We start from the raw sequence: 26,086 nt of genomic DNA on the forward strand, positions 1-26,086 counted from the left end.
TTAAAGACAAGTTAGTGCCTATACTGCTGAGAAGTGGTTTAGAAGAATGTGCTGTTCAAGTGCAGCAACTGTACAGATTGAGTTTTTACCCCTTTTCCTTTATTTCATGTACAGCAAGGTTATTTAAACTGGATCAAAGTGTTTCGAGTTCCAGTGCATGACCCTGCTTGCTTCCCTGTGGCACGAGAACTTCCGAGGAACTTCACAAGACAGTGATGTTTTCTGGAAAATAGTTTATTGAGTGCTTAGGGAATTAAAAACTACAAGGTTTTGCTTGCAGTTGCAGAAGCAAGAAAAAAGTTAAACATAAATTAGTTACCTGATTTGCTACTTATAGTGCTTCTGAAACCCTCATTGTAATCAGTCCTTGTCTACCATGACCTTTATATCAATATATCTGGCCCTTAGATTCACATAGCAGAATATTTATAGATTAAAAAGTGCCTTTCTATGGCAGAGGGGAATAAGGATGAAAGCTGATGGAGGTTTTCAGTCTTTTTATTCTTTTTCTTCTAGTCTCAGCTGAACTTACTTGATTTTTCTTACATAGGTGACTTCATTCCATACTCCACCACAGGAATAAGAATTAAGTAATTCAGTCAGTGGAAAATAAGCCCCACTTGTCCAGAACCTTTAGTTGACTTAGATCAAATAAGAGAAGGAAAAAAAAAGCAGCCAGATAATTACTGCCGTTGCTCAAAACTACATTTGTTGTGTAGAATTTCCATTCCAAGTATTGTTTTCATCTTCTCCATCGTCTTGAGTCCTCAGTCTATATATTTTGCCTTCTTTTTTGAAGTCTTCCCCCCGCTTCTCCAGTGCTCGTTTCCTGACTGCTTGCCTAGGGCACAAATGACAGCCAGGTTTGAGACGTCCCCAGCAACAACTACACCAGAGAAGCAGCAAATGCAATAAACACAAGTCATGGATCCTTCCCGCTCCTATCCCCAGTAAGTTTTCTTCATCCCTTTGTTTCCTTGGGAAGTAATACCCAGGAGAACATTTGTCACTTAGCAGTGAGGCAAACTGACAGAATCTCAATTCCCTGGCACTGCAGAAGCTGTGGCTGCTCCACCCAGCAGCTTGCCTGGTACAGGGGAGATCTCACACTCGAGGCAATACAAAACCTGTCAAAAATCAGACTTCAGCTGCTTGAGTTTCTTGTTCAACCATAACCATTTGGTATCTCATTTTCAACACATTATCTGAAGTAATAAATATCACACTAAGCTGAAGTGAAGCCCCTTTGCCCTTACAGCCAAGTTCCCTATTCACAGATGACTGCAAACCAGTGCTTTCCTACTCTGTAAGTTCAGTTCCCCACCACAAGATTAGAGCAATTCCAGCGAGCAGCTTGAGACACTGCCCTGGGCAGCGGGGCTCACCTGCTCTGCTCGATGCTGCTGGACGCTGAAGGGGCTGAACGGTCTTGCTGATGAGCTGCTCTCGCCGCGGGCTGGGAGGGGGGTGGGCTCGTAAACAGAAAGTTGCTAATGAATCTCCAAACCGCTAAGAGGGGGTAAAGGATCGTGCCCAGGAACTTCCAGAGATCGCTGCCTGAAGCCTGGACAACAGAAGTAGCAGGTCTTCCCGCCTGGGCATGAACACACCAAGCACATTTCTCAGATATAAAGTCACACTGTTATAGACAGAGTATTTCACACATCATTCAGAAACAACTCAGCAGAGACAAGAGAACTCCTCTGGTTACACATTAGACAGATATCTGTGCCACCATTTGCCTGTTTCACAAAAACTTCTCCAAATAAATCTTGAGAGAAGCTAAAGTAATTTTGCAAGCTGTTTAGGCACAGAAGAGCCCAAAATTCAAGCCAAGTAGTATCAGGACTTCCTACCAGCAAATACCGCAGCCCCAGCACTGCTGTCTGCAGTACAGTGAAAAATGAAACCAACCAAAACCCAACACCTACCGGCAGCAACACCACTGAAGCACTGGGTGCTAACTCTAGGTCCAGTAACTTCTTTCCATAATCTTCTTTGGTAAACTCCCTTCTGGGAAACATCGTTGCCAGTGAAAAATTGCCGTAAGTGTTACCAACCGTCTGTGAAAACCAGACAGAAAATACTTTAGTTATACTGTATTTATGACTGCCCACTTTGAAGCAACTGCAGTCCAGTAGATCTTGTGTATCTCCTTCCAAGTGTTTTATCAAACTATCAGGCATCTTTATAGTAGGGTATGAAAAATCCTTCATGTCTCTGTCTCTTACTAATGACACTGCAGTGACACAAGAGCAGTTGGTGCTGCCAAAACCTCCTTCCAGCCCTCAGCAGGAACAGGAGCTGATGGCAACTCCACCACAATCAACAACTAATTGATGCTACGCCAAGTCAAAACCAGCACGTAGCTGAGAGAACCATCCCCAGTGTACCTGTGCAGCAAACTGCCTGGCCTCTTCCAGCCGTGCTTCCGATGGGAACTGGTTGGTGAAGGAAGATCCATCAGGGAGGCGGAACTGAATCCTGGCTATTGCACTGCAGGACACACACCAGGATTGGTCAGCACGGGAACAGTCACAGACACACACTCTTTAGTCTGGGAGCACTGAAACGCAGCAGAGGGACAGTCCCCCTCCTCCTGGCAGTGCAGGGGGGTGGCAGGACTGGATTCAATCACTGCTTATCTCTCACCGTGCACCTCCACCATAACTCCATACACAGTGTCTACAGGTCAGAGCACTTCTTGTGACAGCAGTGCTGGGCAAAGCAGGAGGCAGCTCTGCCAGGGGCAGTGCTGGGCCAGCCAAGCTTCCAGAATCCCAGCACAGAGCCCAGCAGCTGGATCAGCCAGCCAAGCCTCCAGAATCCCAGCACAGAGCCATGCAGCTGGATCAGCCAGCCAAGCCTCCAGAATCCCAGCACAGAGCCAGGCAGCTGTATCAGCTCCCCCTCCCCAGCACTGCTGTCATTATCACTCATTCTGTCCAGTCATTTACCACTCACATTCTTACCTTATCTAGTCCCACACCCAGCCCAGTGGTATTTAAATCAAAGATGAGGCAGAAAAAGCTCTTATCTAACCCAAATAACACACAAGAAAAGGTGGTGCTTCATAATCACCAGTGTCAAAAGGATGGAAGTTATCAGAGAACATCGTGTTCCAGTAAACAGCTACGAATAAATGCTAGAAAAGCCAACTTTTTATGTCACTATTTAAATAGTGTAATATGGCAACATGTTGTCAATAGTTTAGGATACATATTAAATCTCTTAAAAAGTTTATGTTTCTCCCCAGAAATATGTACTCGTTTCTCTACAGCAACTCACCTTCGCTCTCTTTGAGCTGCTTCTTTCCTGGCCTCTATTTCAGCCTGTCTGGCCTGAAGAGCTGCAGCTTTTGCAGCTTCTGCTTCTTCCTTCGACTTTGCAAAGCGAGCTGCTCTCTCAGCACGGTCCTGCAGAGGGGTCAAAGAGAAACCTTCATTTCTTGCCATAAATTGTTGCTTAGCATTCATAAAAACAACCAGCCATGATCTCTACTCATGAACCAACTGCACTGACAGGAGCAGAGCATATGGAGAAAAGACAGTAGGGCTGCAAAGACTTATTCACTGCCAAACTGCACAGTCTTGTGTCATTAGCCACGATGACACACTTCCCACTGAGTCACTTCCCACAGCCAGTTGTTAATAGATGATCTTCTCATGCAAGTTTAACACTGTAGAGAAGATAAAGGCAAAAATCTTACAAGTTACACAATGGCAAAACGTCATGGTGAAGAATTACAGGTGTTCCAAACTGTTTACATCCATATATGCACACACATATGTACAAACTTAGAAAATAATCCTCCCCACATTCTTGTGTGTGTTCTACAGTTAACTATTCCCTGTGCTTCTCCTTCAGTGCCATGCTAAAATTGCAATGATTTTTATGTCTAAATGATACTTCTCCACTAGGCCCAAGCAATATGGCTTACTATGTTTGTTCAGACAGAAAAGATCACCATGAACACGAAAACAGAAGTCTCGTTTTATCCACAGGAAATGTCACATGAACTCCAAACACAGAAATTGTTACAACACAAGGCCACAGGACCGCAAACAGAAAAGGAACAGTCTCTCGAGGTTTCATGAAAGGGAATGTATCATTTCACTGCAGGGCAGCGCTGGTGAGAGAGGAGCAGCAGGGCCTCCCCCAGCCTGAGCTCACCATGGCGATCTGCTGCCGGATGCGCTCCCGGGCCGCCTTCTCCTCTGCCTTCTCCCTGTTCCTCTCCTCCAGCAGGCGCTTCGTCATTTCCTCCTCCTGCCGCCTTTTGTACTCCAACATCTCTTTACCAGTTTTTCTCCTTTCAATTTCTTTCTTAATTTCTTTCTGAATACAGAGACATAAAAATTGGACCCCAAAATGGACTTGGACAAGAGGGCATAAAACAACCTGCAAAGGGTTTTACATCTTTGTGTTACCTGTTCTTCTTCTTTCCTTTTCTCTTCTCGTCTTTCCTCAAGCTTTTTCGTTAACCTGAGTTTAAGAACACAGTGAAAGGCTCAGCACTATTTTAAGATGCTAATTGGGCAGAACACACTGCAATGAGCTGCAGCACAGAGCTAATACCCCTGTAACCCACTCACAGCCAGTGCACCTTCCATACAACACAGGGGGGGATTCATCACCTGCTTTCCAACTTCCACTGGGGTTCTAACACATCCTTTTGTCCTTTTACATTCAGTAAATAAAGAATCCTACATATTGTCACTGTTGAACCAACTTAGGTAGACATACAATAAGCAATTACTATTTATGACCCATGGTACCAGAAAGACCAAATCTCTGTCTCTCCTGAGCCACTGCAGCCATCTGGTTTTTGTGCACATCACTTGCTAAAATGGCACAAAGTAACACACAGCACTGACACAGATGCACAGGCATCTCTCAGCTATCCAGAAAAATGTCTCAGAATAGGAATGACTTAAAAAAAACAGAGTAAATTTGTTAATACAGAGTGACAATAACAGTCCAACATAATTTAAGTCTGAGGAAAGGGCAGGCACAGCCAAACAAGGGAAGTCAAATAATCAGAAAAGTATTGTTTGTGTGATAGCTGTTTTCTTAAAAAGTAAGTGGTAGTTACCACAGAGCTTGGCCTCTTTTTGCCCCTTAAAAAATGCTGCAGATAAATTATGCCAGATTTGTACATAAAGATCAGTGCATTTTTTTAAAAGCAACATTGATATTTATATTAAAATTGACTTAATTGTCTTAACCGTGTTAAGTAAAAATCATCCCTATTGTCCAACAACTTTGGAAGAAAACTGATATGAAGAAAAGATTTAAAATGTATTTTAGCAGTATAAATAATCCCATTTGCTAAATATGTGTAACTATTTTTAGGTGATATTTCAAATAGTGTCAGTCTTAGGAAAAACAAGTTTATACACAAAATCCTGTATTTAAAGACAACTGATGTAATGAATGAACTATGTTTCTAACCATATGTTTCTGATTACCATAATTCAAAATACTAAAACTCATTACTGTTCACTGATCAAAGCAAAAGAGCCTCAAAATAGGATTCCTCTGGCTTTTTTAATATCCCTCAACTAAAAAAAGTCATCAAATAGACAAGAAGAAGAAATAAGAAGGCATCTCTACACAAAGCCAAAGTTCTATCAAAGGTGAACATTTGCAGTTTTCCAGATTACCTCTTTCTTTCAGAGTAATCTCATTTTCATGAAAAATGAGATTAAGTTAAAAGCTGGTTTAGTCTCAGGCCTAATATTGTCACAGACATCTAATGAAAACTGAGACAACCTAAGTGTTTGCCAGATGACAACAGAGTAAGCACCAAAGTCCTGTAATTAAGGCTGCTTGTTAAAGAAAAGCAACCCAAAACCCAACAAAACCTTCTGGGAAACAGACAACACATTAGGCAGCCTGCAAAAGAAGACTCACCTTTCTACCTTGAGTGTAAGATCATTCACAGGCTGAGCATCATTCACCTGCTCATCTGCAGAACCAGCTGCTTCCTGGCTTGCTTGGGCTGGGTTTGCTCCATCTTCAAGGGATTTACAGGAAGATAAAGCATAAGGTAAAAAATAAAGACATATTTCTTATAATAAAAATTACTATGCTATGCCATAATTTGCAGCAAGGGTATCTCAAGGAAGTACAAAGTTCTGCTACTTACACTCCCCTTCAACAATTTGGGTTTGGGTTATGATCCCAAAAAAAACTTGAATCCTTTTTCAGGAAAGCAGACACACTGTTTACTGCATTGTAAACCATTCCTCACTCATTAAAACTAAGCAGAATGGCAAGTTATTCTTCCCTCTGGACTTGCAAGAAGCATTCTGGAAAACCCAGTTTTGTTCTCAGTGAGCCCACAATGTATTACCTTTTAGGTACTACCATGTACACAGGAAACTTTCTTTTAAGAAAAAGACCCAAACTATTTCCAAAGCAAATTAGCAAGCATTTGTGCCAAAACACTCACCATTACTGGTGGAAGGTCTTGCTGTCTCAGGCACAGCAGGCTCAGGAGAGTTACAGGACTCTGCTGCTCTGGGCTGTGGATTTTCTGGAGCAGCACCAGGCTGGGAGGAGGGACAGGGAGCAGATGACTGGCTGCCATTTTCCAAAGGCTGCCCTTTCACTGTGTGCATCTAAGAAATTGGGGGGGAAAACAGATGCTATGAAAGTTTAAACATTTTCACAGGTTCAAGAGTCAGGACTGAACTATTTGTGGAGAATCAGACCTATTGAAAATACAAAACTAGAATTATCACATATTGTTCAGTATGGTGCAATCATGCATTTCAGATTTTCCTAATTTTAGTCTTGCACTTGAAATCAAAGTGATGAAACTATCTACACTTATATTGTATTCTATAGCATGATTTTATAAATCCACATTATAGAACAATATTACAAAACCATGTATGAGCTGAAGAGTAATTGGTGTGTCATTCCAGTTTAGAGTCCTTGACACATTTCTTCAATTCTGCAGGTGTTACACACATGATCTAAACCAATCTGTGAGACAAAAATTCATGTAACACTTCAGGCACGGTGCTTCTAACCTGCCAATATGAATTCTGAATTCCAAGTTGCAGTTTTGTTGTTGGAAAGACCTGGAACCAGTAACTCCCAGTTCCTCAGGGCCATCACCTGTCCTGAGCACACCCACATCACTCAGAGATCCAGCCTGTCAGTGAGTGTTACCTGTTTAACTTTGTGGATCCTGGAAACAAGCTCTTCCACAGAAACACTGCCAGCAATGACTTCCAAAGGGATTCCATTGTCTCCTATAAAAAAGCTGGATGGAACACACACTACGGGGTCTGCACAGCAGCAGTTAAGGGCAATGAGCAGCAGGGAAAAGCAAACTCCCTTCCCACAGGAGCTCCCAGCACAGCCCTCCCCTCCACCTGAGCTGTCAGTGCCAAGGGAGGAAGGAAGCAAAGACACTGGCACTGCACATGAGTGATAAGTATTTCTTCTTTTCTTTGTACTGGTTTAAGCCAAAATGTTTTTCTCCAGTTTTTCTAGCTTTGACTTGAGAGATTTTGTTTTAGTGTGAGACAACATCTTAAGCAGACAATAATGAATTCTCTACAGAGGGAATCCAGGCTGGCTGTGAATCCCACACAGAACTCATGAACTGTATGCAGTGACCTGCTCAGGGCAGGCAGATGTTCCCACAGCTGGGTCTGTGACAGAGCCCTGCCCACTGCTTGCTTGTGGGGGTGACGGTGTGTGTGTGGACCTCTTAAGGTCTGAGGTGATTGATGAATGCACACACACTGTCACCCCCATAGGATGCATTCATCAGTCACCTCAGACCTTAAGACAACCACACACACACGGTCACCCCCATAGGATGCATTCATCACTCACCTCAGACCTTAAGACATCCACACACACACTGTCACCCCCATAGGATGCATTCATCACTCACCTCAGACCTTAAGACATCCACACACACAATGTCACCCCCACACTTGCTCTTCTCCCCTGCACCTCAGAGCCCCAGCCAATAATTGAAAGCATTGCCTGTTTGCTAATGCTGATTCTGATTACATAAATTTTAGATAATTTTCTATTTAGAGAATCACACAGGATGAACAGAAACCCCCCCAGCTTGTTCACTCTCTAAGAACTGACAGCAAGTTGAATACACAGATGGTCTCTGTTAACTGCAATTCATTGCATAGTTTTCTGCCATAATAAGTATTTTCAATAATGTTGCTTGCAAGTATTTATCTTAAGTACAGTGTTAACTTGTGCAGAGCAATTATCTGTAATCATATTGTAGCATCTCAACTGATCTCAAAGGATACAAATTTGAGAAAACTGCAGGCATGCTTCACTGTTTGAAAGAAAAGATTCATTTAGGAGGAAAAATCACTTTGCAGCAACTTCAGATTAAGTCTTTCATCATAAAAATAACTGTCCTACAAAACTATTTAAATACTTGAGAGAACACTAAAAGCAAATTTGCATTGCATCTTCTCATTAACATTCTGCATAAGTGTTGACATGGTGACAATCCCTGGTTATCACAGTTGGCTACATCAGATTCAGGGAAGGAGTGCTAAGGCAACTCAGGAAAAAGAAATCTAGTCTGTTGAGCACCAATAATAGAGTAAATCTAATAAAATGTCTATAGAGCATTTCAAAATAATACCATTTTGGGAAATGTCAGTGCACTTTGTGCACATGGACTGGAACACAAACATAACTAAAATAGCTGAGTAATTTACCCAGGCACTTCAATGCTTCTCTATTCTGTAGGTTACAATGGAGGCAAACACATTTTCTCTGGGGCTTTACAGATTTTTATCTTTCTGAATTCATGAGAGGTTTTTAATTCATTATGTAACTTGGTAAATCAAGAACTGCCTCCAGCACTTCATTCTGATTTCAGCTTCTTTCATAGCACTTTCATGTCTCCTCCTGTTGAAAAAGGACAACTTCCAAGCATTCTTTTACTAGTACTGGAATACACAATAAATATCTGCAGAACACAACAGTAAATTTTGACATTTTTTCAGGCTCAGAGGCTTCAGGGGCACTGAATTCACTTATGCTCTGGAACTATCTTACACTATCTTCTAATCAGGGTGAGGACTTCAAAAGCCTCTTATTCTCACCATCAACAATGAAAGGCTGTGTAAGTGACAGAATTAGAATAGGCTCAAACCTTTTGGTGTCGATTTTAATAGCAACAAAACCATCTGAGGCAGCCTCAGTCACCTTCTCATCTTCCCACCTTGCAGCCATCTCAGTAGATTGTTCATCTTCACCTGCAGGACACAACACACGTGAGAAGCTCAACCCACCCAAACTGCTGTTTCCAGCTTTGCTTCAACTGCTGGGAATCACCTTCGAAAAACACAATTATTTTCAAGTCAGTTGGTAATTTTGCTCCTCATAATAATCTGCACAGAGATCCCACAGCACAGAGGGAACCACTGCTTCTCCCTCACATTAAGCTTCACCTCCTAACGTGGCAAAACTATCAGCCACTTACCCCTCATCAAAAATTTAATTACATATTGGTACACCAGCTGCTGACAGGTAAAACTGTGTTCTCCACTCCTTGGAAATACATAATTCAGCAGACAAAGTTTCACAGTTTGACAGTGTTGAAAAAAATACACAAACCAAGAAACATTTATTTGCAGGATTACTTGTATCTCAGTTTTGCATTCTAGTTCCTGATATAGGAGGGGAAGAAAAGGAGTGAGGGGCACAGGAATAACAGAAACAGAGGAGCTACTTGGGTAAGAAAAACTGAAAATGTGTTCTGGGGCCACAGATTCAGAAGTGTTATTTTAGTCATATGAAACCTGTCAGTCATATAATTACCTTCCAAAGCACCAGTTCAGTGGGGATGTGGGTTAGTGAATAATTCTGAGCAATATTAACCATCTTCCAACAAGTACCCTGGCCTGCAACCATTTGTTTATCTTCCCTCTGTATTACTTCCTAGTAGCCTGGAATGGACTTCATGAAGAATCTGAGTCACAAGCACAGCAGCACAGTAGTCCATTATTCAGTGACAACAACAAACCACTTGTTGTTCATCCCAGTTGCCATTCCACGCAGGAATTTTGACTTGGTAAGACCAGGAGTTACACGTGGAGTGCCCCAGTGAAGTGCTGCTGTCTGGACACAAGGCTGCTCAGAGAGACACGTATCAAAAATATAACCACGTTGAAAAAGTGGTTGTCAGTATCAACTTTTCCCTGGAAGTATTAGACCAGTAAGAAAGTATCCACCTCTATGCCTATTAGTTTGCAGAGGTAACCAAATCTTGAGGTTACTTTCTTTAGGAACGTTTCCTCTCGCTGTCAGTGCCCCCTCCCAACTGTGGGCAGTGGCTGCAGCTGTTCTGCCTCGAGCAGTTCGGGCTCCTCTGTGTCCCCACCCTCAGAGACAGCTGCTCCCCACACCCTCTTTCAAAAGGCCATGTGCTCATCCGATTAGGCTACTAAAAATACCTAAATGCTTGCCTAACACTAACTTTTCCACACAAACAACTGCTGTAGGAAAAGGAATGCTGAAAGACACAGACAGGGCAGAGACTGCTCACAGACAGTCTGGGAGATGTGACCTGTGAATGCAAACGCTGATCACTCACATTTTATAAAGCTCTGGGCCATGATGCACAGATTAATATTGTGACTACCCAAGGCATAGTTACTTTCATACATCTTTTTGTTTTGATAACCCTTTCTCATCTGGGGGTTAAGTTCATTTATTACAGGTAGTAGTAATTATATCCTGGGATGAAAACACAGGAAAAACATCAGAAAGGTCAGGAGGTCAAGCCATAACTCATAATTCTGCTAAACACTGAGTCAGCACAACCACTCAGAATTCCAGCTCCCAAGACTCTCAGATTTCTTGTTTCTCAAACCAAAGCAACACTTTATTTCACTCAGTGGAATGATCTGTGCACAATTCAGCCCCACTTCCTCATCTCTTAAATTTGGTCAGGTAAATTCAGATATCAACATATCACTTTTTTCTGCAATAATTTATTTCCTGTACAAGGAACTTAGTCAAAACCATCACAGGTTGTCAAAGACTTCAATTCCCCTGCTCCTCACAGAAAAGTGTATTCCTTTCAGAAGGAGAGAGAGAAGCCCAGCTGACTTTTCCATGTCCAACATTTCATAACTGCTCAGTAAGAGCAAGGATTGCCATTCTGGAAATGCCAGAAAGCCAGGACATGAAGCTGTTCACCTCCTCCTCCTCCTCCTCTGCATCAGTTCACTTATTTATCTTGGGAAGTGCTTTGATACATCTTGGTTACAAATTACTAACAAATGGCTTATGACTGGAAACCACCATTTTCTAAAAAAAAATAAAAATCAAGAAAATAAAGCTATGACCAAAGGAAGGATGGTTTCTACAAATGATATTAAAAAAACCCACAAATATTTTTATCCTGAAGCTTTTTATTTTCACCATCCCCCTTCTGAAAAGCACTTTTTATGAGTGGCCTGGTATTTTCATGATCAGAACGTGTCTAACTTGTGGAAAGAATAACCTTAAACACCTCAACCAGAACAGAGGAGGTTTCGTATCAAACAAACAACTGAACTTTAGATTAATAACTTAAGGAATGAAAGGCATTTTTCAACTCTGTAGGCTACAAAGCCATCCACAGAACAGCTGCCAACAGGATACCAGGGAGGAGAATCCCAGATAATGCTGAGCTGGAAGGACCCACAGGGATCATCAGTCCAACCCCTGGCCCTGCACAGGCCCATCCCATCCCAGGAGTCACACCCTGTGCCTGAGCCTTGTCCCAACACTCGCTCAGCTGAGGCAGCCCCGGGGCTGTGCCCCCTGCCCTGGGGAGCCTGGTCAGTGCCCACCACACACTGGGGGAGAATCTTTTCCTGACACCCAACCCAACCGCCTCCTGATGCAGTTCCAGCCCCTCCCTTGGTATCCAGGTGTGCCAGACCTGTTTCCCTGCAGGAATACTCTCTCCCTGTGCAGCAGCAAAGGGAAATTCCTGCCGGCAATTAACTGATGCCACAAAGTAACCCATCTGCTCCCCAAACAACTGCCCTGCCTGCTGTGCACAGAGGCCTCTAGTTAACATCTCACCTTAATAATTAATTAAAATCCATTTCCTAAGGCAGACGGGCTTCACCTTGTGCTCTCTGGAGCCCATGGAGCAATCCCTTTTACTGCAACTTCCCAGCAGTTCAGCAGGATCTTTAACACACTTACACCACTGCAACACAACGATACGTCCTGGAGGTTTCAAACACTGAACTAAAAACGTTGGGATTTGAGCTGCAAACCAAAACATTAAAGGAGAAACCTGGTCGAACAACAGGCACTTGCAGCCACAAACACCATCTCATTTTTAAAATAAATAACCACGTTATTCCTTGCTTGACCAGAAAACATTCTGGAAGCAGGAAGTATAATGCAGTTCTCATTTTCCAGAGAGAATGTAAAGTGCAAAGAAGAAGAGTGAGGGGCAGAGAGATGAAGGCAGAAACCAGAGATGGACCTACCAGAGCTCACTCATTTTTGTCAAGGCTGTATCTGATAGTTCTGCACTCGTGGCCACCTCAAAACTGCAGTTAATTTATATTTTCAATTTCTCTCACTGATTTTTTTTCTTTATGCACATAGCCACTGTTTGGATGAAGTGTACAAACCAAAGCAGAAACACTGAATGCTGCTGAAACGTGGTTATCCTGCCCAGAGCTGCTTTCAAATACCTGTCTCCAATGGGAAGGGTCCAAAGGCCCAAAGTTACCATCACTGTGCAGTCTGAAAGATCTTCTTACCCAAACAACAAACCCAACCTCTGCTAACATAAAAACAGGGTATTCTTTCAGCACTTCAAACACACCTGTTTCCACACACAGTGAGAAAGTAAGTCCTTGGGCTTCCCAGCTCCCAGTACGTGTAACAGAACTGCTCCATGATCAGCTCTGCCACAGCTCACCTGCCCTGATCCCACGGTGCCTGGGGGGCCCAGGGCTTGGCAGAACTCTCCAGCTATTCCATTGCAGGGATATGGCTCACTGAAGGAACACTCTCCCTTTCCCAGGGCTCGCAAGAACAAACAAAACAAATCCTCACAGCACATCACAGTGACAAAATTGGGTTACATCCCAGCAACCATAAACTCATCTCTTACACATCCACATATCCCTACAGCCACCTAGTCAGTATCAGCATATAACAGGTCCTGATTTATGTGTAATTTTAGTTTCATAAAAAATAATGGAAGCAAGTTATAATGTGCACTTCTCAGCTGCTCTGCCACTGCCGGGGAGAGGATAGGATGGAAGGCTGGTGGGAGACGAAGGCAGGGGGGGAATCACTCACCAGCTGCTGTCACAGGCAAAACAGACTCGACTTAGGGGAAAATTCATGTAGGTTATTACTAATCAAAACTCAGAGAATGATCATGAGAAATAAAACCAAACCTCCCCACCCGTCCTGCAGTCAGTTCCTCACACGTGGTCTCTGCTGCCTCTTCCTCCTCAGGGGTGATCTGGAGCGTGAGAGGACCTTCATTTCTAACATCTTTACTATCCTGCAGAAAATGCTGTTCCCCAAGTATAGGGAGAGCTGTGTCAACGAGGGAACTTAACTGCACTAACTTTCCTGGTCACATCCCCGTTGGGAGGGAACTTCTCCCAGAATCCACACCAACCCCTCGGTTCAACAGTTCCCGAGGAAAGCCACACCATTAACATTGTTGTTGTTTCGTGAGGCACCTGAAAATCGTCAAGCCATGACCACTTAAGGCAAGAGTAAAACCTAAGGAAACAACGCACACCGATACAAAGAGGCACAAGAAGTAATTAAAGAGCCTGCCTAATCACAGAGTATCACAGAATCAACTGGGCTGGAAAGGAGCTCTGGGGACATCGAGCCCAAACACCACAGTGTCAAATACACCACGTCCAGTCCTTCCTTCAAGAGCTCCAGGGACGGTGACTGCACCAGCTCCCCGGGCGGCCCATTCCAGTGTCTGTGAAGAAATTCCTCCTCCTGCTGCCCAGCCCAGGTTCCCTCCAGGCCGCAGGCCCCGCGCTGTGGGGCCGGGCAGGTTCCGCCGGCACACGGTTACGAAACACGCGCTGCCGGAGCAGAGCAGGGACACAAGCACCAGAGCCAGCCCCGGGCCGCGGCAGAGGGAGCCGGGCGAGCGGCGGGGCAGGGCCGCGGCTGACACAGCACGGGGCGGCGGGGGCGGCGCAGGGCCCGGGACGCGCCGTACCTGCCACGAACACCACGAAGACGGAGCTGCGCTCCTTGGCGGCGGCGATGGCGGCGGGCACGGAGCCGCCGAACCACATGGTGGGGCCGGGCCGCGGCACGGCCGGAGCGCCCGGACAGACACACCGGACGGACAGACCGGACAGCCGGACCGGACAGCCGGACCCGCCGCCTCTCCGGAGGGGCGACAGGGGGCGCCGCGCATGCGCCAACCGCACCGCGCGCTTGCGCGTGCCACGGCGCCGCCCCGCCTGATTGGCCGCCGCGCGCAGGGGGGCGGGGCGTGCCCGCCCTCACACCGCCCTCAGCCGCGCCGCCATCTTGGCCGGTCGGCGGGGCCAGGGTGTATTCCAGGCTGGGAGTGCTGTCCCAGTGCCAGGGATGCTGACCCAGGGCCGGGAGTGCTGTCCCAGCGCCAAGGATGCTGTCCCAGGGCCGGGAGTGCTGTCCGGCCGGCACACGGGGCTCAGCCATGTTTAGCCCAGAGAAGGCTGAGCACGGGCCTCGCTTATACAAGTGCTCTGAGGAGCGGCTGGGGGGGCTCAGCTGAGATAAAAGGGGGCTCTGGGCAGCCTATCGCTCTCCCCAACGTCCTGCAGAGGGTATAGCTAGAAGCAGGTCCGGCTCTGCTCCCCGGCAACAGTGACAGGGCGAGAGGACACTGCCTTAAGCTGCACCAGCAGAGGTGTAGGTTGGATGTAAAGAAAAATTTCCCCACAGAAAGGCTGATGAGACATTGGAACAGGCTGCCCAGGGAGGCGGTGCAGTCACCATCCCTGGAGGTGTCCAAGGAAGGACTGGATGCGGCACTCGGGGCCCTGGTGTGTTTGGCACGGCGGTCTTTGGTCACAGGCTGGACTCGATCTCAGAGGGCCTTCCCAGCTCGGCTGACTCTGATTCTGTAGTGCATGTAAATATCTCAGAGGCGGTGCCAGGGGTTGGTACCAGGCTCCTCGGGCTCCCAGCCACAGGAAGAAGCTGAGGGAGCTGGGGGTGTTTAGCCTGGAGAAGAGGAGGCTCAGAGGTGACCTCAGCACTGTCCAGAACTACCCGAAGGGAAGTTCTGGCCAGGTGGGGGTTGGTCTCTTCTCCCAGGCACTCAGCAATAGGACAAGGGGGCACGATGGGCTCAAGCTCTGCCAGGGGAAATTTCAGTTGGCGATCAGAAAAAAATTCTTTACAGAGAGAGTAATCAGGCATTGGAATGGGCTGCCCAGAGAGGGGGTGGATTCCCCATCCCTGGAGGTTTTTAAAGTGAGATTGGCCATGGCACTGAGTGCCATGATCTGGGAAAGGGAGTGGAGTTGGACCAAGGGTTGGACTTGATGCATCATCTCGGAGGTCTTTTCCAACCGAATCGACCAGTGATGAGGTCTCCCCTGAGCCTCCTCTTCTCCAGGCTAAATACCCCCAGGTCACAGAATCATAGAAGGATAGCACAGTTTATTTCAAGTGCTCTGGTAGTAACATTTTGGATAAAATGCTCCACTCCCGTATTTCTGAAACACCACCAGGACTGTGACTGTACAGTGGACAACTTGCTGAGGCAGATTCTGTCAAACACTGGAAGGACAAAAAACACCATCTCACCTGGAAAGCTTTTCACTCTTGTGCTGTGTAACCTGGAGCTTAATTAGAGAACTCACTGAATAATGAAAATAAAAAATGCAAACCAAGAGTGAAAAATATGCAAATGGCCATTGATAACATACAAAAACTGGTTTTACCTCCCTCAAGATGCAGCATATGGAAAACATGTCACAGTAATCCTGCTCACTGGGTAAGCTTTGCACACACATTTTGTATTGCAGAAGCAAGTTTGTTAAAGAAATACCTCTCAAATACGGTTCTGAGGTTTATTATTATTGTTATTTTTATTGTTTTGGGGTTTTTTGTGTTTTCTTTCTTCATGTCACGACACATTTAAGGGCAATGCCAAAGGTTGGATGGTATTAAGCTATTTCTTTTTTTGAGTTGATCAAAGAGATGTCTCTTACCCACGTGCAGGAGAGGAGGAGTTGGGTTGTAAGGTGTGGTAATATCCTAAACTCTATGAGGAATTTGGGTGTGTTGCACTAATTCTCATGGCATTTCCAACAACTGTAGTTTGCACCTACTGCATCTTACTTGAAATCCTAAGTTGGAAGCCACGTTGCATGAGAAGATCCACTTTCAACCTGACAAATCCACTGCAGGAGGCGTTGGGAACAGTTGGGAATGTGTTTGAGGTACGTTGATTTCATGCCATAAAGTGCATTTATTTGCTCTCTAGACCATGATCCAAGTCTCTGGAACAAATGTAGTTCCAGGGGTTTTGCACAGTCTCTGCCGAGGCTTGTGTGGCTTAAAGGAACCGAAAGGGGCCGAAGTGAACAAGGCAGGAAGGTACAAACAGCCTCGGTTAGAGGAGTTTGCATCCTGTTCACTCACAAGAGACAGTGTGAAAACACACAAAATCAGGAATACACGAGACTGTCAAGTGGAAATACTTGAATTCTGTGCCCACTGTGGACAGCGGAAGCCTTTGACACTTCTGCTATTTCTATCCTTGTGGTTCTTACAGGCACAGCCAGATCAAAACCAAAAAAGTGACTGTTCCTGTGCAACACCCAGAAAAACATACTCGGAGAGGATGACCAGAAAGGAATTGGAAAGGACTGGATTCTGGATTAGAAAACAACTGACTTATTAAATGTTCTAGTTTTTTCTTCTAGGGGAATCTGCATTCAAGTTTACAATTTACTTGATAAAAATTGTTTCCTGGGCCTTGTTCCTGATCAGTGTATCCCTCCCCTGCCACTGGTCGGATTGCATTGCCCATGCTTACCTTGCATTACCTTTTCTTCTCTGGTTACAGGGAGAGTTTAGGAAAGTCAGTCAAGTAACATTTGGGAACAGTTCCATTTGGTGCAAGATTTAGTCCTCGGGCTGCTGAGAATGGATCTGAGCTCTCACAGCCATCGACCCCCCTTCTACACCTGGGAAAAATCGTGTGGAATGTGTTAACTCTGGAGACAGCTGCCCTGCTGGGCTGAGACACCTGTCACTGCAGACCTGCACTCTGGGGGCTGCCTTTACAGCATTAAATGTAATCTGAACCTGGCATGGCAATCAGCAAGAGGCAGCCACACAGTGTGGGCATCAGTCACGTTCCCTCTGCTGCTGGGAGCAGAGGAATGGCACAAACTGGGGCTCTTCCCGCCCTGGGTTTGGGTGCAGTGAACAACAGCAGGGCAGCCCAAGCAGGAAGAAACATCCTCTCAGTCAAGCAGCAGCACAGGACTCACATGCCAAGGACCATCCTTGTGGAAGAGCAGTCAGGGTGAGCAATTTGCCTTTGGGGCAGGGGCTCTCAGCTGAACATCCTCCCCTCTGTTTAGGGGAGCATCTCAGTGCAGGTAAATACTTGTTGCAACATTTTGCAGGACCAAGTCCCACAAACCCAATTTATTAGGCTACATTATTCCTAGAAATGTCAAGTTTTCTCATGTTTCTTCCAAGTACTTCATCACAGGAAGGATTCAAGAGTTGAACATGCCTAAGACTGTTCTTGCCCCATCACATGGTTGGTTGGTTGCTCAGGGATAGGATGTTTTTGTATAAAAGATGAAAATTAACGCTGGTTTAGGCACTCTCATTCTTTACCTTTGCTCTGTAAGATGTTTTTAAACACAACATTTACCTCGAGTTTCCACTTCCAGAAGTTACAAATGCACCTTTTACAAAGTGACTTGAAAGGGGTCCCAACCACTGCTGTGAGTTCATCCAGGATTCAGGAGACTCCCCCAGGTTTAAACAAGGCACTGGGAGGGTTTGTGTTTGTAAACATTTATTCTCTTGAACTGAAAAAGGCTTGCATCAGCACAACTTGTACAGACTTGCAAATTACACAGATTGAAAAAAAGGTTTCATTTATGTGCAAGGAATCTTTAATGTCCAGTGAGCATCTGCAAATGATGAAAACTTAAACCATTAAAAAGGTTTCCAGCACTTACCAACACAGTTATCTTAGCGTGAAGAGAAAGAGAGCCATACTGTGGGGACACAATTAAAGTGCAAACATTTTGTCACCTGTGAAGACACAGTTTCTTCACACTTTTGCTAAAAAGAAATATTAAAATGTGATTCAGTGAATATTCTTTGTAACCTATTCATATTCCCCTTTAAGTAATTATTGAACTTGCTGGATCAGAAGCAAATCCTTCAAGGGTAAAGCCTTGAAATTTCTTTTGACATTGTTTGAGTGAATTGCAGTAGAAAATGACCACCTAAGGAGTTACATTACTAAAATTGTTTTTTTTTTTTTACTTAAAAGAAAACCCAAAGAAAAAGTAACCATAAGGGACAAGGAACAGGTTAACTTGAAGATTTGGAGTAGTTTGCTAGAAAATGAATGTTATTCTTTGAAAATGGTTCTCTTTTCCTCTCTACCAATCCTCAGGTTCCTGCCTTGGAATGGACAGCTGCGTGCTGGCTGTGAAAAGGGATTATAAAATACAAATCTGCATATGGATTTTTATGAACATCTGCTGTACAATAGAACTTTGGATCTGATACAAGATTTCAAAAATATAAAACAAAACTACTATAAAAGTAGGGGCATTTCAACAGCATTCCCTCTGGAAAGCTGCCTGTCGCAAAGGTGATTCCTTGCTGCTGTCTGGGATTAACTCTGTAACTTTGTGTCTTCATCCTGCTGGATTCATCGGGTTATTTATTCTTCAATGGAAATGTCACCTGACAAAACATTCCAGGAGTCTCTGTGAGAGAGCAGAAACCCACGACATCAAACCAGCCGAGGAGGGGAGAACATGGACGTACAGGCCGAGTGTCCACGACGGAACTGCTACTGCGAACTCGCCCTTTCCAGGACGTGGAAGTCGTAGTGCTTCTTGCTCGTTCTCAGCCTGAACTTGCCCACTGAGGTACTGCTTTGTTTCTTCAGCGCGTTCTGCGCCGCCGACATGGAGGGGAAGGTGGCCAGGACCGTGTATGTGGAGGCCAAGTCCCCGGGCCGGGGGGGCTCGGCGCCGTCCCCCCCGCGCCGGTGCAGGCACTGCCCGTCCCGCAGCCACCGGATCTTGGCTCCCACTTTGAACAGTTCCCCAAAGAGCTTCTCGGCCTCCACACGTGTGATGCCCTCCGGCAGCTCAGTGATTTCTAGGACTTTTCCCACAACTGAAAGGAGAAAAACAAGGGAGTCTAAATTGGTCGTTGTACTTAATGAAACAACACACAGTGGGAAATGAGTTATTTCATACTTGTATCTCCAGTTGGCTGATACCAAAAGCACAGGCTTTCCATTCCTGATATTCCAGAGGGCCTTTTGCTTTCACACTTAGCACTGCTTACACACACAAGTGTGCACATAAAAGCTGAGCATACAAAGAAGGTCCTCAGAATAGAAAGGGAAAAAAACCCACCAACTCATTTTGCAGCAGGTTTCAGAACTCACTAGAGCATCTCACTGGCATTGCCTGGTAACCCCTCACACGTCACCATGCCAGAAAAACTAGTCTGCTTGGACTCAAAAAAATCCTCTCCAGTAAAATGCAGTGTTACAGAGAAATAATTTTTTTCTAATAGAGTTGATGGGAGGTAACACTTGCAGCAAAAATTCTTTCCAGTAAAGGTGAGAAAGTAGATGCTTCAGGTTTTATTTGTATGACATCTACCAGCTCCAGGAAGCTAATGTGTAGATCTACTATGTCCCCAAATTAATGAGGTTATTTATATTGGAAATAGGAAGATAAAAAAAAAAACACAAATAATTTGTGGTTAGTTCTGATTTAACTTCTGCCAGTAAAAGGACGCAGGAGTGCCCATAACTAAAACTTAATGTAACAATATAATAGAATGTATGTCCAGTAAACTGATAAACTTCTTTCCCTTTCAGTACTCTCCAATCCTGACCTTCTCTGGGATCTTTTCTCCTACACTTCTCTCATTTAACCTCCCTCTTCCCTTCTCTCCAAATCACATTTTCTGCTCCATTCTCGTGTTCGCAGTGCTTGCCACGTCCATTTCTGTCCCACTGCTCTTCCTTCTGGCCCTTCTCTCACCTGTGCTTCTCCTCTGCATTCCCAGCTCACCATCCCAGCTCACTGTCCCGCAGGACTGTGTCAGTGGCCATCCTGTACCTGGTTCTCCTGCCCCCAGATCTGCTGACGCCGCCTTCTTCGCTGGTTTCTTTCCCCTGTTTCCATGTCTGTTTCCAGGCTGACACTGCAAAGATTGACATAAATAATGTACTTTAGTGACACTGCATTAATACCTTAATATTTCTAGTCAGCTCAGGGAAAAGCATTGCAGAGGAACAGCTGGAAAATAACCTGCACTACCATGGCACAGAAAAGACTTCCATGTTCAATTTTAGTCACTGAGTGTTGTAATCCACAGTTGGGCACATTCAATCCTTGGCTTCAGAAGGAAGGGATGGGGAAAAAATCCCCTTAAATCTTCCAGGAAGAACAGCTGCCCCCTGCCCCAGCCATCACACCCTCCAGCTGACACTGGGTAGAACTGAGCAAGGCAGAGGCAGGGGGGCTGTGTGTCCCAAAAATTAAATAGATGGCAAGAGTTTAACTTTGCTAACACCAATAGTTTGGGTGTGTTTTTCTTATAAGAAAAAAACCCCACTCTTTGTTTAGAAATACCCACATTTATTTTCTATTTTTTAAATTGTTATTTGAATAAAAGAAAAATCCTTAGCAAAGGGTCCTTCAGATTTTTGGAATTAGCTTAACATAAAAAAAAATTCCATAATTTACACTGTGCCTAAAAGCAAAATTTCAGACAAATGTTTCTCACTTTTTTCTTTTAACACAACAAAGAAGAACAAAATAAAAACCGATTGGGAAGCAAACACCTTCCACTCAATTACTTTGCTAGTGCAGTAACACATCCCCTGTTCAGGGTGGTTACAATGGTTGTCCTGAACATCTTTTATTGTCGCCAAGAGATTGTTCTCTTTAATACCTGTTGGCTTGTTACTTGTCCACGTAATAAAGATGGATTGTATTGCAGGGGTTGGCCAAGCAATGGGTATCTGGCATCTCCTTAAAGAGAAAGGTAATTAGAAGGGGTTTTCTGTTACATGAAATCTTCCTCCACGTTGCTCTTGCACTGTCTGTGTCACACAGAAGAGAAAGCAGAGTAACTGTGCCCAGAGTGGTGTGTTTGGGCTCACACACCCACACCTGCACAGGTCAGTGTCAGGCAGCCAGCACTGGAGCTCTCTAGTACTTAGGGGTTACACTGAAAGTTTTGCTTCACTGCAGTCTCATCTAAGTCCCCTCATTTCAGAATGAGCTTAATAAGTCCAAAGCTCCTCTCAGCATGCTCATGTAGTCACTTTCATGGTTCTATCTCTGACTACAGCCAGGTACATCCTCACACTTCTATTGTTGCAAGGATACACAAAGACCCTGCACTGGGAGTTTTCAGTATCACAGCAGATTAAGGAGCTCAGAGGTGTGTTTTGAACCTGGCACTTCTACAACACCAGAATACAAAGCAATTCCATAAAGATTATGGAGCAGGTAAGACAAAGACAAGAAAAAAAGATTTTCTTTATCAACGAGGAAGACATACAGAATTTTTTTAAAGTTTCGTTTCCAAGTAAATCTGTAAAGCAGACCCATTAATTTTGAGTTTGGGAATTACATCAGGGTATTTTTGGTTATGACAAAGGGTTTATCATTTGTTTTTGAACCATTATCAACTACCCCATCTCAGTGAAAACTCCTCATTTTCTGTTTTTCTGTTAACATGGCAGCAGAGGACTGAAATGCTTGTACAAGGAATCTGTTCTGTCTTTGCGTGGGTACTGTCTGAAATACTGACTGAAGGAGCAACAGTGCCAGAGACTCCAGAGGCTCTGATCCCACCACGCTGCTCTACAGAGGAGTGAAGAATGCTTGCTTAGAGTGGTTTGATTGCAGCTCATGATTTATGGTTAAATCTTGAAGCTAAATTTTAGCAAATATTTTATTAACATTTCCAATGCTGAAACATGGAATTTTACAGTATGAGAAAGCAATTCTGTGTTACAGAAGTTTTCACACTAACAAGGAGACCAAAAGCCTTTCAGAATATGGGGGATGGCGTCAGTAAAGTTTCACATGATGCTTCAGTGAATAACTTTGGCGATCCTACTTCTCTAGCAATACTAACAGAGCAGAAAATCCTCATATAACTTGTATTTTAAAATATTCAAATGGAGAATATACACGTATTTTAGTTAACTAAAAATGTACCTTGTCCAGGGACAAAAGGTCTAGAAAACTGGGACACGATGGAAAGAGGTGTTAGCGTGGGACGGATGTTCTTCATGTTTGACAGCTGAGCTGGTGCTGGTGACTGGGCCGGGGAGGTGACAGGACTACCTAGTTGAGGACTGTGCTGCAACTGGAACAAACCACCACATTAGTGTTCTAAAAACACCGACCCGAACAAGCTAAACAGCACCCACAGCCTTCTCAGGCTGGAGCTAAACCAGCTCTGTTAAATACACTCAGAGCAGGTTTTACATCTCCACAGCATGCAGGGGGGCAGCTCCCCCAGCCCAGCCCAGCCCAGCCCAGCCCAGCCCAGCCCAGCCCAGCCCGTACCTGAGCAGCACCGTCTAAAGTGCTGAGTTCCGTGGCCTTGTGCCCGCGGGGATGGTCACAGTAGTACTTGCCGTGTCTGCGCTGCGGCGGGGATGGGTTGCGGGGCTGGGCGGGGACGCTGAGCTGCATCATCACCACCCCCCCGCCTGGGGGGGGCGCCACCGCTGCAACACACGGACACAGGGCACTCACTGAGCAGGTCCCAAACACGGGGGAACAGACAGCAGCCAGGCAGAAAGGGGCCTGGGGGTACCAACTGACAGGAAGCTCAACAGGAGCCAACAGTGTGCCCAGGTGGCCAAGAAGGCCAATGGGATCCTGGCCAGGATCAAAAATAGCATGGCCAGCAGAACCAGGGCAGTGACCCTTCCCCTGGACTCTGCGTTGGTGAGGCCACACCTTGAGTGTTGTGTTCAGTTCTGGGCCCCTCAGTTCAGGAGAGATTGAGGGGCTGGAGAAGGGACTGGAGCACAAGTGCTGTGGGGAGAGGCTGAGGGAGCTGGGGGTGTTTAGCCTGGAGAAGAGGAGGCTCAGAGGTGACCTCAGCACTGTCCAGAACTCCCTGAAGGGAAGTTCTGGCCAGGTGGGGGTTGGTCTCTTCTCCCAGGCACTCAGCAATAGGACAAGGGGGCACGATGGGCTCAAGCTCTGCCAGGGGAAATTTCAGTTGGAGATCAGAAAAAAATTCTTTGCAGAGAGAGTGCTCAGGCATTGGAATGGGCTGCCCAGAGTAGGGGTGGATTCACTGAAACTCATAGTGGAGTGTACTCCAGAAAGAAACCAGTCTGTTCAATACTAGTTGGAGGTGTTCAGCATTCAGCGCAGTGTCTGTCAGAGCAACGTGCTGCAGAATGTGACACTAGGCAAGAACACGCTTCATTCAGAATTAGAAGTCCCCTAGTTAGTATTACAGTGATGTACAGCAATGCAGACCCCACATTTTCTCTGCTAGGAGGGCATCTATCAGACCTGGGATCAGCCTTCAGTCTGAGCCCTAGGCAAGGTTACCCTCTCTTACAAGTTCCCTGGAGAAACACTTTTCTGGGCAGATCCCACATCCTGTCCCACTCCAGTACTGTGGTAGCTACAGAAGTGGCAGAGTCAGGGGACAACACCTGAACATCCAATGCTGTTCCATAAGGTTTCCCACCAGAAGCTGTGACAGGAGGCTGCCCAAGAGAAACCATCTTCCCCCTCTGACCTGGCTCTGCCCCAGATAATTTATAGAATGTCCTTTTGACTTGTAAATGGCTGTTTGCAATTTCCTTCTTGCTCTACCCACTGTTCACAGCATTTCTCAGAAACCACCGTTAAAAACCCTGTTCAAACATCATTTAGTCACCCAGTCTGCAACGTTCTCAGTGTCCTACCTATGTCATAGCATCCGTCAGGGACAGGCAGATACAGACGATAAAATGCATTCAATCTGGTATTTTTTAGACTGGGTTATTGTTTTCACTACCCCTGGGCTCCACAAAAAGAAACAGACTTCTTCAAAAATCAAACCAAACCATGTAGAACAATGAACTCGTAACATTTAAACTACACTGGCTTTTGTAAACTGTATTCAGAAATACTTATTACATTAGTAAATGCATTATCAGTGTGTCACAGATTGCAATTGGAGCACCAGATACCTGGTCAGCTTTAGCAGAGGATATAAATTTAGGAGTCCCTGCAAGAGCCACATTGTGAATATTTCTATTTTGTTGCACAGCAGAATAAAATACAGCTCTGTTTATGACTACTACATAACCAGAACAATATATAACAACAGTTTCCAAGTGGTAAAGCCATAAACCAGTGTAGTCCCTGTATGCAAACATGAGATGTTCCAAACACCTCTAAACACACTACATTTAACCCACCAAAATGGGTTTCATGTTAATATTCTATGCATTTATTTATTAATACTGTGAGTCATTTGCATCTTACTGGTTGATAGTGCAGTATTTATTCTGCAGCACTCACTTTGGATTCTGTTCTGTGAGAATGGAACACCCACCAAAAACGCTCTTGTCTTTTGAAACCATCTACAGAACTATTTCTAAAAATGTTCCAATCTCAAATGCAATTTAAACTACAAAAGAAAACTTTATACATCCAGAAAATCTTGTTCTTTCTCCTGCTCCTAGTTCCACAGCGTTTCAGTAGAGCAAAATAAATGGAATTCTTTTCCTCAACAGGCATCCTGACAAAATGAAGTGTCATACAGCCCATAGGTCAGTTTGCAGACACTTTATCATCTGCCAAATCCCATGGGAAGAGAGAACCAAAAGAAATCCTTCAAAGCCTTCCCAGATTTACAGTCTGGTCCTCTAATACAACTCTGCTACTTGTCTGTACCTCCTCAGTGGTCCTGATTCAGCACCTCAGTGTCACTTACTGAAGAGCTGGTTTTTCTTTATTCTCTCCAAATCTGTTCTCCCCATAGAGGGCTTTGCCTTTCCTCAAACTTCTTTAAATCACAGTTTAACAGGTCTGAACGAGGCCATCAAACCTGCACAAAACTTGCCCTTCCAGGACAGGAGGGCAGAAAAACAAATGAGTGCAAGGCCCACTTCAGACATTCTGAAACTACAATATCGCAGAATTAAAGTCAAACGTGAAGCAACATGGAAACAAGACCCCACCTGCCCATGAACTGTAACACACTGCTAATCCAGCTGCCTTGCCACTTCACTGCATGTTATCTATTTACTAAATCAGGCTCTAAAATATCTTAGAAGAGAAATGTTTGTAAGGAACACCACATCTGCAGCAGAATCCTGGCCACTGACCTAGGGTTGTTTGATCTATTGCTTGCTTGCAAAATACTGAGATAGCAATATTTGAGATTATCTCCTCTCTACCAGCCAAGCCAGTAAAGTATCACACTCCCTACTGGTAAGATAAAGACAGTGCCCCAGTGTTTTATGGACCAAAACCTTGTGAACCTGTGCTTTGCTAAGGGACATTTACCTGCTGAAGGCTGCCAGACTGGCCACTGTTTCACTTAAGTTCTAAACTGTTAAGAGTTCCAATAACAGCAATTCAGATGAAGAATTACAAAAGAAATTCAGAACTGGCACTCAGGTGGGAGTTGCTGTCAGGAAATCTGATCACTTATAGCACACTCAGACAGAATGGCTCAGATGAAAATCCCAATAAAATACACCTTTCTTTGGTGCATGATGGACAGAGCAGTGGGTGAACTTTTACATGCTGAGGGTGGAGACACTGCTGTGGTGCACAAT

General features: G+C 44.9%; 2 protein-coding genes across 12 annotated transcripts in view; both read right to left on the reverse strand.

The window, feature by feature from the left end:
- Window positions 1-218: 218 nt before the first annotated feature.
- UBXN4 (UBX domain protein 4) lies at window positions 219-14,442 on the reverse strand. The gene is made up of 13 exons (XM_071562327.1): window positions 14,240-14,442; window positions 9,167-9,269; window positions 8,304-8,332; window positions 7,186-7,304; window positions 6,458-6,626; window positions 5,917-6,019; window positions 4,431-4,485; window positions 4,174-4,338; window positions 3,289-3,416; window positions 2,394-2,496; window positions 1,932-2,063; window positions 1,386-1,594; window positions 219-841 (listed from the first exon to the last, which is right to left on the reverse strand). The coding sequence occupies exons 1-13, from the start codon at window positions 14,316-14,318 to the stop codon at window positions 703-705; spliced, it is 1,533 nt and encodes a 510-aa protein (XP_071418428.1). The 5' UTR covers window positions 14,319-14,442; the 3' UTR covers window positions 219-702.
- A 3,690-nt stretch (window positions 14,443-18,132) lies between these two features.
- The window catches only part of R3HDM1 (R3H domain containing 1), a 46,844-nt gene continuing 38,890 nt past the window's right edge, over window positions 18,133-26,086 (reverse strand). For 10 of the 11 annotated variants that reach the window (XM_071562805.1, XM_071562801.1, XM_071562808.1 and 7 more), the window contains 5 exons: window positions 22,851-23,014; window positions 22,497-22,647; window positions 21,217-21,296; window positions 20,379-20,463; window positions 18,133-19,416 (listed from right to left, as the gene is read on the reverse strand). In XM_071562805.1, the coding sequence (XP_071418906.1) occupies window positions 19,085-19,416; window positions 20,379-20,463; window positions 21,217-21,296; window positions 22,497-22,647; window positions 22,851-23,014 (812 nt within the window). In that variant the 3' untranslated portion in view covers window positions 18,133-19,084. The remainder of the gene's footprint in view (window positions 19,417-20,378; window positions 20,464-21,216; window positions 21,297-22,496; window positions 22,648-22,850; window positions 23,015-26,086) is intronic. The other variant, XM_071562804.1, reaches the window with a different exon arrangement.

The sequence above is a fragment of the Pithys albifrons genome, chromosome 8 (genome assembly GCF_047495875.1).
Source record: "Pithys albifrons albifrons isolate INPA30051 chromosome 8, PitAlb_v1, whole genome shotgun sequence".
NCBI classification, from domain to species: Eukaryota; Metazoa; Chordata; class Aves; order Passeriformes; family Thamnophilidae; genus Pithys; species Pithys albifrons.